General features: G+C 37.5%; 1 protein-coding gene across 17 annotated transcripts in view; it reads right to left on the bottom strand.

The window, feature by feature from the left end:
• LOC136423066 (peripheral plasma membrane protein CASK-like) overlaps nucleotides 1–15,766 on the bottom strand; it is a 184,949-nt gene that overhangs the window by 124,616 nt on the left and 44,567 nt on the right. For all 17 annotated transcript variants that reach the window (XM_066411073.1, XM_066411069.1, XM_066411075.1 and 14 more), the window contains exons 3-5: nucleotides 5,169–5,274; nucleotides 4,526–4,603; nucleotides 2,059–2,131 (exon numbers count right to left, since the gene is read on the bottom strand). In XM_066411073.1, coding sequence (XP_066267170.1) covers nucleotides 2,059–2,131; nucleotides 4,526–4,603; nucleotides 5,169–5,274 — 257 coding nt within the window. The remainder of the gene's footprint in view (nucleotides 1–2,058; nucleotides 2,132–4,525; nucleotides 4,604–5,168; nucleotides 5,275–15,766) is intronic.

Genomic DNA, 15,766 nt, shown 5'->3' with positions numbered 1-15,766 from the left:
GCCATATTCAGAATATTTCCAGTAGCTGTTTTAATGTTCTGAATTTTCTTTAGCCTTTTATCATACAACCCTGAGTTCATTTTGCGGACAGGCCAGCCAAGTTTCACAATGCTCAACTCAAGCAGAATGATCCTTGATATCGATTTGACTTTGGCTGCTTGTAAAATCTAATGCTGTCCTTCAGGAAGGGCACCTTCAACTGAGGAGGGATCTTCAACGTTGGAGGAATATTTATCATTTTCCGTTGTGTAACCGTTTCACTTTTTAAGCTAATCTCAAGTCTGAACACTTTTCAGTTGACCTTTTTTATATCTAGCCACTTTCCTTGGTATGCAAAATTATCAGGATTTGGAGTGGGCTTAAAAGGCGGATGAGCTACTGTAAATGCAGTTAAGTTTGCAGGGATTTAATTTCACGGTGGCGTGTTCACAGTTTTTTGCCTTCGCGTTTGAAACAATTGTTGAGCTACGGTCACATAATGGGGAGTGTGAGGTTTTACGGACAGCCAGTCAGAAACCAAGATAGCTGCATATTTACCATAACAGGTGCCTCATAATACTGTATAATGTACATTATGTAGTGCTTAAACAAGGGGTTAGGTGGGCAAAAATTTTCAGTAGTTTTATATTCGTGCTGAGAAAAGTCAAGTTCACCGCGTAAACCAAGAATAGAAAATCACCACAAACATTTCTGCATTTACCTTATTCTTCCCTTTCGGTATAACCAAAATTTACAGCAGCTTAGAGACCCTCTTTTTCAACTGCCCTTTTTGATATCTAGCCACTTTCCTGAGTATACAAAATTAGCAGGATTTGGAACATGGAATAGTTATTCTTCCCTTGTTTCCTATAAACAAAACATACCGTGGCCTAGGGACTCTGTCAAACGCTCAAAGCTATCAGTATGTTGCCCTGTTGGAGCCCAAATCTCCTATTTTCATCAGCTTGCCTGACCCCGTGGTAACCTTTGACCTATGGTGGCACAGTGCTGATTGTTCTCCCAGCTCCCACAATCCATCAGTGTACAGCTTTCCCCAAAAGAAGTCTCCATCCATTTATTACCTCTTGCACGGGAGGTCATTACAAGTTTGACGAATGTCGAGCCTGTTCTATCTTCCCTCAGCCGTAAATATTGGTGCCCCAATGTTGTTTGTTTATTAATTTGTGGGTGCCATCCTGCTTATTTGTTTGTTTGCGGGCGCCATCTTGTTTGTTACTGTTTGTTACGGCGCAACTTTGTTGCATCTTAACTGTGTACATTAAAACTGTGTTTCGTCACAACAATCTTATACCATTTTTCTCGAGATCTTGAGTGTTGTTGGTTTGTGTGTCACTTTGTACCATATGCTTAACTGTATACAGTAATATACTTAGTTACGCATATAAGTTTTACCTGCCAACCTTCCAGTTGTGTGTCTGATACCAACCACAGGGTTCAATCTGTAATTTGCTTTTCACAGTTTTTTGTTGGGAGATAAAAATAAAAATTACATGGTTGTGTTCAAGAAAACTCCAATATCCTATGGTCTACCAACCTGATGAAACTATTCACAGATGTGTCTTTGTGTACTAAATGCCATAATTAACAGGACAACTAAGGAGGCTACAGATGGATTGTTATGATGTGTTTTGGTCTTGACCTAATCAAAAAGCAATCATGCTCCATTTGTAACTTCTCGAGTTTCATGTTTTCTTTCCGTAAAAGACCCACAAACGGTACCACACAGTCATACAAATCTTTAATCAGAAAAAACAAGACCATAGTATGTCCAGGACAAAGGATACAAAAAACATTCTGCTGCAGTACCAAGGTCCAACACCAGGGGGCTAAAAATTGACTTTGAACTTCATCTTCCTTACACCAACTTAATATCATTACAATCCATCTAGAAATTCTTAAGATATGCTGACCACAAATATACAGAAAACAACACATACACACACACACAACACACACATACACACACACACACACACAGATAGACCAAAAACAATACCTCCATTTTATATGGAGGTAACGACATTTTTCTGAAGAGAGTAAAACATGAGTGTAACTCACCTTCATGTCCCTATGAACTATGTTGTTGTCATGGCAGTACCTGAGGGCCTCCAAGATTTGTCGCATGTAATGGCTGAGGGGAAAGACAAGATCATCTATTAAGTCAAGATAAAACATTATGCATTGTACTGTAAATTCATTTAAGTTTGAGAAACCTAAATTTCATGGAATTTCATAATTGAGACACAGAAACAATAGTGGCAACACATTGGAAATGACGTTTGTTAATGTGATAAGTTTTTGTTGTAAAGTAGCCGCAAAAAGTGCAAATCAAAAATTATAATACAGGAAATATTTCAAACTTTGCAAAACATAATTTTCATGGAATTCTACAGTTGAAACACTGAAACAATAGTGGCAACAGATTGGAAATGCCATTTGTTGTGTGATAAATTTCATTGCTAGTTGGTGACAAAAAAAATCGCAAACTAAAAATCACGGCAAATATTTCTGGGTTTACAGTATATGTACTACTGTATGCTGGGTTTGTGGAAGCTATAAATTTCCAAAACTTACAACTCCGGGTGTGATTTCTACCCAGCTTGAAAGATGACAAAATGCAAGTTGACATTTAGAGCATATTTCTCAATGGCCATGTCCCTTTTCATTCAAATTATCAACAATTTCTTTTTAGAATCTATCTTTTCTCCATTCATTTTGTTGCTCAACATTAATTGCAAATTGTATTCACATAACACTCAGCGTGCTGTTAGTCATATCTAGTACAACTTGTGGGCAATATTGGGAAAATTGTTACAGAATACTAGAGTATTATACATGTATGTAACTACACATTTGTATTGATGTACATTGTGTAGTACACTGTCATACATCCAAATGCCTAACCCACCATGTTTGATAGAAAAACAGAACGAAAACAGAGAAAACAGAAAAAAACAGTACTGTAAATTTTGAAATTTTAGCAGTGTTTTAAAGGCAACCAAAGCAATGTTAGGGCCCAAAAAATTGACAATAAAAATATGCTGAAATCTTTATGGTAGGGACATTTACTAACACTGTTTAGCACATACAATGTATGTGTAATAACTTCATACTTTGAGCATTTTAAAACCGTGCAAAAATGTGCCATTCGATGATCCCCTGAAATTAGTTTCCCAAGCCTACAAAAACTTCGGCATGATTTTTCGTGAGTTCTCAAATCAGAACAACGTCCTATTTTTGCATCATAGATGTCGCTATACATTGCGATAGGGTTGTTTTAACTTATCATGGTATAGAAATGACGAAATAAATTGACTTTCAAAATCCGATTTTCAGGCCCCAATATTGATTGGGTTGCCTTTAAGCCAGCAGTTTTACACAAAATTCAAGTGCTGCAAGCCAAAATGAATTTATAGTAGGATGTACTTGAGATGTGCTATCTCACTCAGTTTCACACTCGTTTCTCCGTCCATCACTTTTTTTTTCATTCCTTTAAAACATCCTCTACACCCTCTGTCCTTTCCAATATCAGTATTCAGCGCGGGATTAGCGGTGACACATCTGCTAACCATGACATTGCGTTCACTTGAACCGTGGGAAAACCTGACGCTCCTCAAGCTTTGATGAATCACAGGATAGGGAACGAGGCAGAGACAGATCGCGCGTGCGGTGGTACCGTGGCACCACGGGTCCTCACGCGACCCCTTCCTCCGGAAAATATCCTCCCGGCGTCTCGTGTCAGAGATCGATGACGTGCGATGCCGATGGTATATCATTAATATGACAGCCAAGAAGCAATAAGGCTTTCACAGAAGACATAATTATCCGAGGTCGTAGACATTGCTCAGACTGTTTGAATCGTATCAGGGTTAATAATGAATCCTTTCTTGTGTTACAAAGCAAAGGGAGATGATTAACATGTACTGAAGAGTTTTGTTACTTCTACAGACTGAGGAGATAATCTGATAGGTGTTTACAAAAACGCAAGAAGTTTTGCATGTTTATCTACAATTTTCGATTGGTGGGTAGGTTTTCGCCACATGTAAAAAAGCTACATTTTTAGAACACCTTGAAATCCTGAGAACCTGAAAATTCTTTGACAGAAAAAAGCTTCTCGACTGTTTGATTGTTATATTACGTGAATAGAATTTGCAATGTTGTAGAACAAACTAAATGGAGAAAAGAAATTGTTAAATTATTTGAATGAAAAGGGACAGGGCTATTGAGATATATGCTATGTCTACATGTAAATGCCAGTACATTTTGTCATCTTTCAAGCTGGGAAGAAATCACACCTGCAGTAGTAAGTTCTGGAAATTTATAGATTCCACAAACTCAGCATACTGAAGTACATAGTACATGTATAGTGCACACCCTGATTTTTTGGGTCTGCAATTTTTGTAACAAAATTTACACACTATCTCAACAACAATTGATCATAGCTTGAAGAGTACAAATGTGTGTATATTGATAATTGAGCAAAATAGGCTTTCGTACTTATCATGCATATGATGAGACCACGTACCTTGAGACGGCTTCACTGTAGACAAAACCTGAACTTGCCCTTTTCACGATCTCAAAGCACAGGTCAGCACCATCCATGCTGCGGAAACAACACACATTACACGTTCTTATCTACAACGAGAAATCAAAACTGGAAGATCACGTGCAGTACCTTAACAAACTGCTAGGGTACCTTAAATCTAATCATTTCCAGGTCTCATTAAGACCTATACCCGATATCAAGACTTGAAGGCACCCAGTTTACACACACACAGACACACACATGCATCCAAAAACACATTCTTGGCAAAGGTAATTACAGGTACAAACAAATATATTTTGTAGAAGTCATTCAAATGTGTGTGTTGTGGGGAGGATGGTACATGATATCAGAAGAGTAAATGAAGGGAGGGATATTAAGACATTGTAGTTTATAAAGAACACCAATGAAGGAAGTTTTCCTGCTTTTATATTCCTTCATTGATTCATTCGTTCATTCAATAATCCACATCATATATGAAAATGTTTTTAAAATGTGGATCTAGTTTTTACAGCTTCCGAAGCTCTAAAATCTGCTTTTCTCCTAGAGCAATACTAACTATTATGAAAGTACACAAGTGCAGTTTGTTCATTCCCACAAACATGCAGTAGAGTTGAGTACTCACAACTCGAACACCATGTAGAGCATGCCATCTGAGCTGTAGGTCTCCAGCAGCTCCACGATGTGGGGGTGTTTCAGCATGTGGCAGATGCTGGCTTCCCTCTTCAAGTCTGAAAAACACAACATTGCATTCCATTAGAACAAAATCAACAATAACTTTCCAACACTCAAAAAGTATAACCATACATGTAGCACATCCAGAAAACTAAATGTAAAACTTCAAAGGTGTGGGGTCGTGTGGCGTAACTGCAGGGTTTTTGGCCCAAAACCCAAGGACCGCGGGTTTGAATCCCCTGATGCCACCGATCTTGTGCCCTTGGGAAAAATGCACTTTACACGACTTTCCCCACTCTGGCCAAGTGTAAAAAACGGCTATATTATGTGTGTGGGTCATGACATCAGCAATAGCTCCCTGTGTCCCACGTGTATTGCAGTGTTGCAATTCCAATAAAATCCAAATCCAAGTCCCACTGCAGTACCTTAGGTAGCTGCTAGGAGGCCCATTATCAAACTGGACCTTCGGTTTCCTGACCCCTACCCACCTACCAAATATCATCGATCCATGACGATCCATCTACAGCTTCTTGAGTTATGCTGCTAACAAATAAACAGACTTTGATTTGATTTTATTTGACTGTAGGAAAGTACAGCCAGGACTACCCAACTAAACAGACCTACACATAAGATCCGCTGCAGTACCGTAGGTAGCCTCCAGGAGGCCCATTCTGGAACTTGACCTTCGTCTTCCAGATACCTAACCACCTACTAAAAATCATGAACATCCATCAACAGCTTCTTGAATTATGCTGTTAATACCCTACCATAGCTAAATAAAAAATATTATCTTCTGGCAAAGGTAATAAAATATACTGTAGCTCATTCATTCATTTATTGAACAATTTGAAAGCACTGAGTGTTTTTCGAAGATCAAGAAATTGTGTTAGCTGACTTAATTAAGCGTTCCTTCAGTTCAAGAGACATGTCTTCTATCAGGTGCTGCAAGAAATCTCCCGTCTTAGTGCTAATGGTCCATCCTAGAGGAGGGTGGCTTAGTCAGGTGTCTGGGTTAAGTACTGAGCTATGTAGGAAAGAATACCATAGATTCACTTAGGTCAGCGACCTTTACATTTTGCGGTACAGTGAAATTGAAAAGTTGCCCAGATTTTCAATGAGTTCTCACCACACAACGACATGCCATCTTTGCTCCATGAAGGTTGATATGCAATAGGATAGTGTTATTCTAACTTACTATGTATAGAAAGGACTAGAAAATTGAATTTGAGAATCTGACTTCAAATGTTCTGAAATAACTTTAGGCTCCTTTAATAAAAGTTTAAAGAATAGCTTTATGGTGGGTGTGACAAATATACAATGTAAGTCGTTTAAATCTATTCATTCATGAGTTAACGTTGGTGGGGATAAAGTGACCACAAAACTGCGAAGTCAAAAATGCTGCAACTATTTCAAGACCTACAGTAGCTTCTTCACTAGGTCATCCCTCATTAGGGTAGTGACTCTTACCAGTCAAGAACTGCAATTTGTTTTCACTCTCCTTGGGAACACTTTGTATCCCGTAATGTACTGTAGAACATCTAAACGAGCAAAAGCCGGATCAAAGCACGGATATATCATACGAGACATGACAGTAGCTAGCATCTGGGGCTGATAAAAAAAGCAATGATGTTCTCTGTCATGCCTTATTATAATGATTTCAGCATATCAATACGAATGCCTCAGATACTTACTAAATAACATGTAGATATTTTTAGATAATTGGCCAATTTTCTTGTGTAGTGTTTCTATACCATGCGGATTTTTAAAAAGTAAATCAAAAGAGAACAGAAACACCAAAATGCTTTTAAAAAATAGACCCTGTGACACACATAGAGAAAGCTCTAGATTTTCTAAATTTGAAATTGTCTAACTTCATTAATTAGCTAGTATCCTGTTGCCATTATAGATTTTCAACACTAACTTGAATTTCTGACATACGGCAAGTGATTAAAGTAATCATTTACTGTAAATGCCTTTAACTTCGCGGGGATTTAATTTCGCGGTAGGGAGAAAATGGAGTGTTTTGAGTTTGAAACAATATTAGTAGCACTACAGTGTAGTAGGGCAAACATTCTCGCAGTAGTTTTAAGTTCGCAGTGAAGAGCTCGCTGTGAAAACCGCAAACATAAAGCCACCAGGAACATTTCTGCATTTACAGTAACTGCTATCTTGATCATGAAAGGAATCAAATAAACATCAAAAGAGTGATTCTCTATCACAAACTATAAGATATCACTCAAGGAATATATATTGTTCTTTTTGATCTACCATTCAGAAGCAATAAGTTACTCTACATACCTATGTACATACATATAGCCTTAGAGCTCCTTAGACCACCTTGACTGTCTATAATTGATGTAGCTCTATCACAATGGGAGTAATGGTGGGCAAAAATCAATGGAGCTTCCTTGCAGAAAATCCAAGGGCGCCATTGAACGGTGACAGATGTCTAAAAAGTACATTACTGTCAGAGGTATCATTCCGTTTGAGGATTAACTTCAAATTCTCAAAGACACAAAATAAGACTATTATTAGTCCATTATTTTATCAAATTTGAAGGATGCACGGACATGGAAAATGGCCATCGTGACACATGTGTACATGTATGTATTACAATATGGAAATCTATGATGATGATGATGAATATTAAAGATAATACAAAAAGAGATTTTGGGATGGCACAGTTAAGAAAAATATTGGCCTCTAAAAGTAATGACCAATCAACAGAAACTATTAATAAACCAAATAAGAAAGCAAGAATTTTATGATCATGACATATTTTCCAATGTTTGTACCTGACTTTAAGGATCATTCTAGGGGATGACACTAATTATCAATATTACAGTCAGAATCGTTTCTTTTTTTTTAACCTTTGTTTATTCATGATAAGCTCAAATCGGCACGCAGGCCGCTTTTCATTGAGGTCATGAGGGAAGAGGTAAGGGTCAGATACAATATAACAGAGATACACAGTCATTTGAGTCCTAATAACTCTATCAACATATTTTCTATTTATTTTCTAATATATGTACATGTACATGCAATACTGTATCTCATAAAATCTTAGCTGCCACCAAAACCCCATTTCCTAAGACTAGTCTCTCATTTCACCCACCACGTTTATTCCCACGATGATTGAACCTTAACATTTTCTAGTACGACAACCGTACGCGCCTGACGGTACGTGAGATGCAATCACAATCCACACGCCGCCCGTGACCCACAGACCTCTCCCATGATCCATCCAGCTAATAACGACACATAAAATATCGTGCGCTGCCCCGTTCCCTTGCGCCTTGTGAATCCATCCCAAACCTAGTTCCTATGATGGATAATTCACCCATGTGGTGCAATCAGGTACGGGTGAAAGGTGCCGTATGTAACGCTAGGGCCAAGATATTATAGAGTAAGCTTATAGCCTATTGTCTAGTCATTCTATATAATGTAATACATACAACGAAAGCAGGCACATTGCAATTAAAGATACTGTAATTCTTGTTTCTTTCACTGTAACTTTAAGTTCACAGTTTTCACGGTCACATCTGTACTGTGAACTTATCATCACCAAGAAAAAAACTGTTGTTATTCTTTATGAATCCTTCACATATCCGTTCTGTAAATCACTTGCCGCCATCGTGAAATCAAAGTTCAGTGAAAATGTCCATTTTCCTTACATCGTGAAATTTTGCTACCGTGAAACAGAACATTATATAAGATTTGGACCCCAAAATGGAAAATATTATTGAGAATGAGAAACACCATCTCAAACCACATCCTCCTATTTGTAAACAACAACATGCTGTTTAGTATATAAACTAGTAACTTACTGATGCCTACAATAGTTTCAAAAATACGTTCTATGTTATACTTATAATTCAGAGTTTGCTCGTATCTTTTGTCCTGGAAAAGGAGATAGCATTTTATCCTAAATGATTTGCTATGAAAAAGATTTGTTTTAATTGATCACCAGAAGGCGCCACCTAGCATCTTTGTCAAAGATTGCAGTTTTTGTTTTCAGGAACAAATATAGACAAATTACTTGACATGAAACATAAAATGTCACAAAAATCTACAGAACTTGGTTTACATAGCTGATGAAGACCGAGAGATTTGGTCGAAAATTCCGGTGAGTAAAATTCTTTGAGCTGGAGAACAGTTTACATGTAATTCACGAACTCAGATGACCTTTCATGCTAATAATATCACAAAAATCTATTATAGTTTCTCTCAACACACCCAATATCGTTATCAAAATACAATTACTACGTAAGTGACTCAAGAACTTGCTATCAAACATCATGACGTTAAGAGTAATATAATTACCTACTGCAAAATATGCAAGGTTTTTTTCCCACCCCCTCCACCCAAACACACAATTACATGTACAACCAATACATTATCATTGTTATTATATAAGGAAAATAGAAAATCAATTTTTAGCATAGCATGATGCATTTGTGGCAAATCTTTCTTCAGAAATTTTACAACATCGGAAAATCTACATTCTGTCAAACCTTCTTTTTAGAAGCTATTTGAAACCAGTCAATTTTTCTCTATATGAAAGATGTGTACATTGTGTACGTCTTGTTGTAATAAGACCTTGGCTAGGACAATAGAAAATCAATTCTTAGTACAGTACAATTCATTCGTGGTCCATCTTTATTCAGAAATTTTACAACATTAGAAAATCTACATTCTGTCAAACCTTCTTCTTATTTGCAACCAGTCAATTTATCTCTATACGAAAGACATGTCATGCATTGTTATGCAAGACCAATGGCATTGCAAATATGAGCCCTTAGATGTCAGAACGCATTTGAACTTTACTTCACCAAACCGCGTATAAAGCTGAAGAACGTCTATCCTGACCTTCAGTACGAAGATGCAATAGCGTTATCGATCGCGTGCTGGGTCTTCCAGATTGGGGATCGGTTTTCGTTTCTCCTCCTTAGACAATTTCCTAGAAACCCGTCTTAGGGTTAAGCCTTCGTCTTGAGTTCCCAATGAACGAAACGTAATTAAGATTGAGGATCATGATTTTGCAGTAATACTTAGTTCTGATACATCTTAGGCCTATCCGAAATAGATTATACAACCTGTTATTTGGGGTATAACTCTTAAGAACATTCATTCAAAACTAAGACTGGTAGGTAAAAGAAATAACCAGGTTAGAACCCATTTCAGCAAGAATATAACCATAGGAATAAGAAGCACTCCCTAAATTCCTGATGGATACACTTTGCGGCTTTCTTCGAGCAGGCGACTTGCATCGATCCAGCAATTGACTCGAAATTGCAATTCAAGAACCAATTCCCTTAACAGTGCATCGACTTTGCGTGTAACCATCAGAGGAATGATTTCAGTCTTTCTCTTCCGGAAAGAAAAAAAAAACACAATTGTGAATCAAGACCAAAAAAATAGCTGACTAAAAAGTGTATACTATGAACGTATTGTATTGCAAAACCTTTCTAGTTTACAAACAATCAACGTACAATAAAGTCCCTAATTTGAGGGCTAAAAGACCTTGCAAGAGCGCAATATGCATCGTGCCATGCTCAATTTGGATATGGGATGATGACAAGATTTCTGAAAACTCAAGTCTACTACATACTCTCAAATACAAACAGTAAAGCCTCTAGTGACGTCATAAACTCCTCTGGGAAATAAGAAGACCCTAAAAAGTTCTTATTTTATTGGAGAATGGAGCAATCTAGAGTTTGTTGATATTCTGGTGTAGGCTTCCTGTCAGCTTGATCAAGGCCTGATCTGTAGATTTCATCCAAAGCGTCCTTCGAAAAATTTACTCGCGTCTTGTACTATCAGTGATGCACTCTTTTGATTACTGTAAATCGTGAAATTTTTGTGGTGTTTTTGAGTTTACATTTTTCATCACACCATAAACATTATACTTTGTATTCTATTGTGTTCCTACTGTTATTTCAACCATGAACTCAAAGACAAGTTGCAAACTCTTGATTCTCACTGTGCCAAGAAATTATAGGCACTTAAAATATAAGATTTATAGACAATGTCTGAAGTAATTTTTTGCTATTTCTTTACATGATAAGTAGAATCAAACGTTTAGCATTGCATAACAATATTAAGCTAGCAAATACATTGTATGCATCATCATTAAATTGTACTAATGTGTATAAACGCTATGGTTTTTGTTTACACCTACCCAAAAATAAGGGGAACTTGGTGCTGGTTGTATTTGCACGGTTTGTAAATGCTGTAAATATGAAATAATGATGCAAATGTCATAAAAAGTTCCCATAATTGTCAACAACATGGAGATTTTGTTACTCAAAATATTTTCACTTTTGCAACCAAAATCTTACATAGTATCCCTTTAAGTGCCGCAAATTTGAACTGAATTTACAGTATGTTTGCAATAACGCAGGATTACGATGTCACAAGAAGGTGCGTCAGATTCGGGATAATTCTTTTCGCTTTCGTGACCAAAATCTTACATAGCGTCCCTTTAAGTGCCGCAAATTTGAACTGAATTTACGGTATGTGTGCAATAACGAAGGATTGCGATGTCACAAGAAGGTGTGTCAGATTCGGGATAATTCTTTTCGCTTTTGCGACCAAAATCTTACATAGCGTCCCTTTAAGTGCCGCAAATTTGAACTGAATTTACGGTAACGGTTGCAATAACGAAGGATTACGATGTCACAAGAAGGTGCGTCAGATTCGGGATAATTCTTTTCGCTTTTGCGACCAAAATCTTACATACCGTCCCTTTAAGTGGCGCAAATTTGAACTTAGTTTACGGTATGTTTGCAATAACGGAGGATTACGATGTCACAAGAAGGTGTGTCAGATTCGGGACAATTCTTTTTACTTTTGCAACCAAAATCTTACAAAAAGCTCCTTTAAGTGCTGCAAATTTAAACTGAATTTATAGTATGTTTGCAATAATAGAGGATTACGATGACACAAGAAGGTGCGTCAGATTCGGGATAACCCTTTTCGCTTTGGCCTGAGCACGTAGGCAGGTAGGCAGGCCTTTTCTCTTTTGCAACCAAAATCTTACATAGCGTTCCTTTACATTTGTAAGTGGCCCAAATTTGAACTGAATTTATGGTATGTTTGCAATAATGAAGGATAACGATGTCACAAGAAGGTGCGTCAGAATCAGGATGATTCTTTTCACTTTTGCAACCAAAATCTTACAAAGAGCTCCTTTAAATGGCGCAAATTTGAACTGAATTTACGGTATGTTTGCAATAACTGAGGATTACGATGTCACAAGTAGGTGCGTCAGATTCAGGATAATTCTCCACCCATGACGCTTTAGAATAGGAGCCAACATTGATTATTCTGTGGGCATGGATTTTCAGAAAACTGAATACAAGATAGATGTTCTAACAAATCTGGTAAGAAGGTATCTATACAGGGTTTGACCTTTCTGTCAGAGGTCACCGCGGGTCCGCCTCTAAGTGTAAGAGGGCAACCTCTCTCTCCTCTCCTACATCATTTGCCTCTGGCCAGGCCAATTTAATTACTTTTGAAACAACGATGTAGAAAGACTATTCCATGTAAAACTTTCGTGGGGAGGGGGGCAGCTAGGAGTTTTTCTCAAAGGGAAGAGATTATTAACAATTTCATGATTTAGGCGATACTAATCAAAATGAAGAGGAAGGGATAAGAAATAAATTTTGAATGTCCCCCTCCCTCTACGTTTTAACCCTTTACACACTGAAATGTCTTTTTGGCACCCAATTATCTATTGATTATAGAGTTTGGCAGCAGGAATGAGGTTAAATGAAACAACCCTCAGTATAGATTGCCTGTTTTCTGCAATATATTAATAACGAAATAAGTAGCATGTAACTCCTATCATAATGACTGATTTTGCCAATACATAATTGAAAATATTTGACCTCAATTTATCAGGAGCATACATTTAATCCTGTTTGCAAAATACTGTAAATGCAGAAATATTTGCGGTGTTTTTTTTGTTCGCAGTTTTCGCGGTGACCGTTTCTCCGCAACCTTAAAACCACTGCGAACACTCTACTTTCCCTTCAGCGCGAAATAAAAACACGCGAACTTAAATGCATTTTACAGTATTCAAAGGAATTTCAAAGTAGATCGATACCATTGAAAGAAGTAAAAATTTTGTACCAACACGTCTGTGCCACACGGAAATGACTTACTTCTGCCCGAAAGAAATGTGTGCGTCCTCCAATGATAACGCGGATTTTACTGGATATCTCTATTGGCGGAAAAATCTATGCCGCGGAAGTGAAATGACCCTTCTGAAGGACAAAGACAAGCCCTGAATACTACATGTGCTACTCTAGAACACAGGCACTTTGGGCTGTGTATAGAATACAGTTCCTCCATAGGGTGCTGAAAAATAGTAGAAACTAGAGTTAAGTACATGTTTTTGTGCTACATATACTTCAGTTTGGCTATTTTAGTTTAGCGATTACATGGTCTTATTATAAATATGAATTGGTATTGAATTCTTCATTTAAGTTGAATGTGTGATAGTTGTGTGCCAATTTGTTGATTGATAAAAAAAAGAAAGTACGCTAGCAACCCAATAAACTGGTATGGCGACCCTGTGACATCACAATTCAAGATGGCGGCCACCACACATGCCAACGGATCCAACAAAGGTTTAGCTACGAAAAACCTGTAATTGGCCAAATAGACAGATATAAAATGACAGGAGTTGCAAACTGTACTGTAAATGCAGAAATGTTTGCATCGGTTTAATGTTCGCAGTTATCGCAAAGAACTCTTTCTCGCGAAAAGCCATTCAATTGTGTGACTGAAGCCCTAATTGTTTCAAACACGAACTCAAAACCGCCGTGAACAGTCTATTTTTTCCCTACTGTGAAATCAAATCCCCGCAAATATTTCTATACATTTACTGTATTTTCAGCCAGCTAACTCATCAGGTATGTTATATCCGTCTTTTTGGCCAATTTCTACTATTTTTCCAGCAGCCTATGGAGCCTTGTAGAGGCTATCTTTGTGATTTGTCTATCCAAGGATTATACAGTCTGTAACCACCTCTACATAAGGACCACCTGGAATGAATTTTCACCACGTTTGGGTGGTCACATAATTCATCCCATTAACACAAGCATTAAGAATCCTGTCTTCAGTGACCACCTGTCAACATAGACCAGATTTTATCAGTCCCCTGAGTGGTCGTCTTGGGCAGTTCTGACTGTAACCTCCTTGGTCTATCTGTCCCTTGACTTGAGGCTTGAGGCCAAGTGCTTCTTTCTCAGATGTCTTTAGCTGAAGAGATGCAGCACACTTGGGGGCACACATATGCAAAGAAGTGATAACTGTTATCCGAAGTTCCAAAATAAGAACAAGATGTTTCTTGTGATAGACAGAGTTGGAAAGTTAACACTTTTTCATCCATCAAGTTCTATAAATCAGAACAGAAACCAGAAAAGAAACCAACCTGACCATCTAGATGTTTTGTTGTCCTTAAATTAATCAAGTTCAAAAACAAATCTAATTACAAGACAAACATCATTCACAAAATAAACAAGTCTTACAATGCAGTTGTGTACACATGCAAAAACATGTGTATAATGCAGTTGACAGGCCCTATTTATCCTATTTGTTAAACAAACATCAATTAGTACTTTCTGATGCATCATTATCCTGCCCCTCCCCTTTCTTCTTTAGGCCCATTTCCTTCTTTCTGAGCGACTGGATTACAGGTTTGCGAAGCTAAACCTTTGTTGGATCCGTTGGCATGTGTGGTGGCCGCCATCTTGATTTTGTGACGTCTCAGGGTAGCCATACCATTTCATTGGGAGGGGTGTTTTTTGGGTCGCTAGCATTCTCTCTATTTTTAACAAGTCAGCACACAACTATCACACATTCAACTCAAATAAAAAGAAAAATTCAAAACCAATTTATATTTATAAAAAGACCCTGTAATCGCTAAAATAACATAGCAAACCTGAAGTATATGTAGCACAAATACTGTACTTAACTCTAGTTTCATAATTGAAATATGATGCAAGATATCACAGATGGCTAAACAAAGAAAATGGAAAACAATTGATTCTTTATCTATGAAATTCATTGAGTGATCCGTCAAATCTTTGGTCACAACCTCTATTGAAAAGGGTGTGTTACGAAAAACCCTAACAAACATCTGAAATCTTCGACAATTATTTAACTACCTTTTTAACAGTTGGTGCACAAGTTGTTTTGGTGTTGACCTCAAATATTGGACATTGGCAGGGACAGGTTTTCCAGTTTGTGCCCGACAAACATGTGACATTTCACAGATAATTGTTAATCTGTTTCAACAACTTTGTGAATCACCCCGTTATTGTACTGTTTTCTTCTGTTGGACCCCCCCTTTAGCATGGGACCATTAAAGGGGTTTCCAGACCTTCCAACCAAACAATTATCGGCACGGTTTTTCACATAGATCTTCAAAATAGGTCAACATCAAATCTAACTTCAAGAACAAAAAAGAAAGAAAAAAAGTGCAGCCTAAGGAAAAATGCATCTCGGATTACTGTAAAATTGGAAATATTTGCAGGG

The sequence above is a fragment of the Branchiostoma lanceolatum genome, chromosome 17, assembly GCF_035083965.1.
Source record: "Branchiostoma lanceolatum isolate klBraLanc5 chromosome 17, klBraLanc5.hap2, whole genome shotgun sequence".
NCBI classification, from domain to species: domain Eukaryota; kingdom Metazoa; phylum Chordata; class Leptocardii; order Amphioxiformes; family Branchiostomatidae; genus Branchiostoma; species Branchiostoma lanceolatum.
Note: the sequence above shows the minus strand (reverse complement) of the source record. Positions and strands in the feature narration are given on the sequence as shown.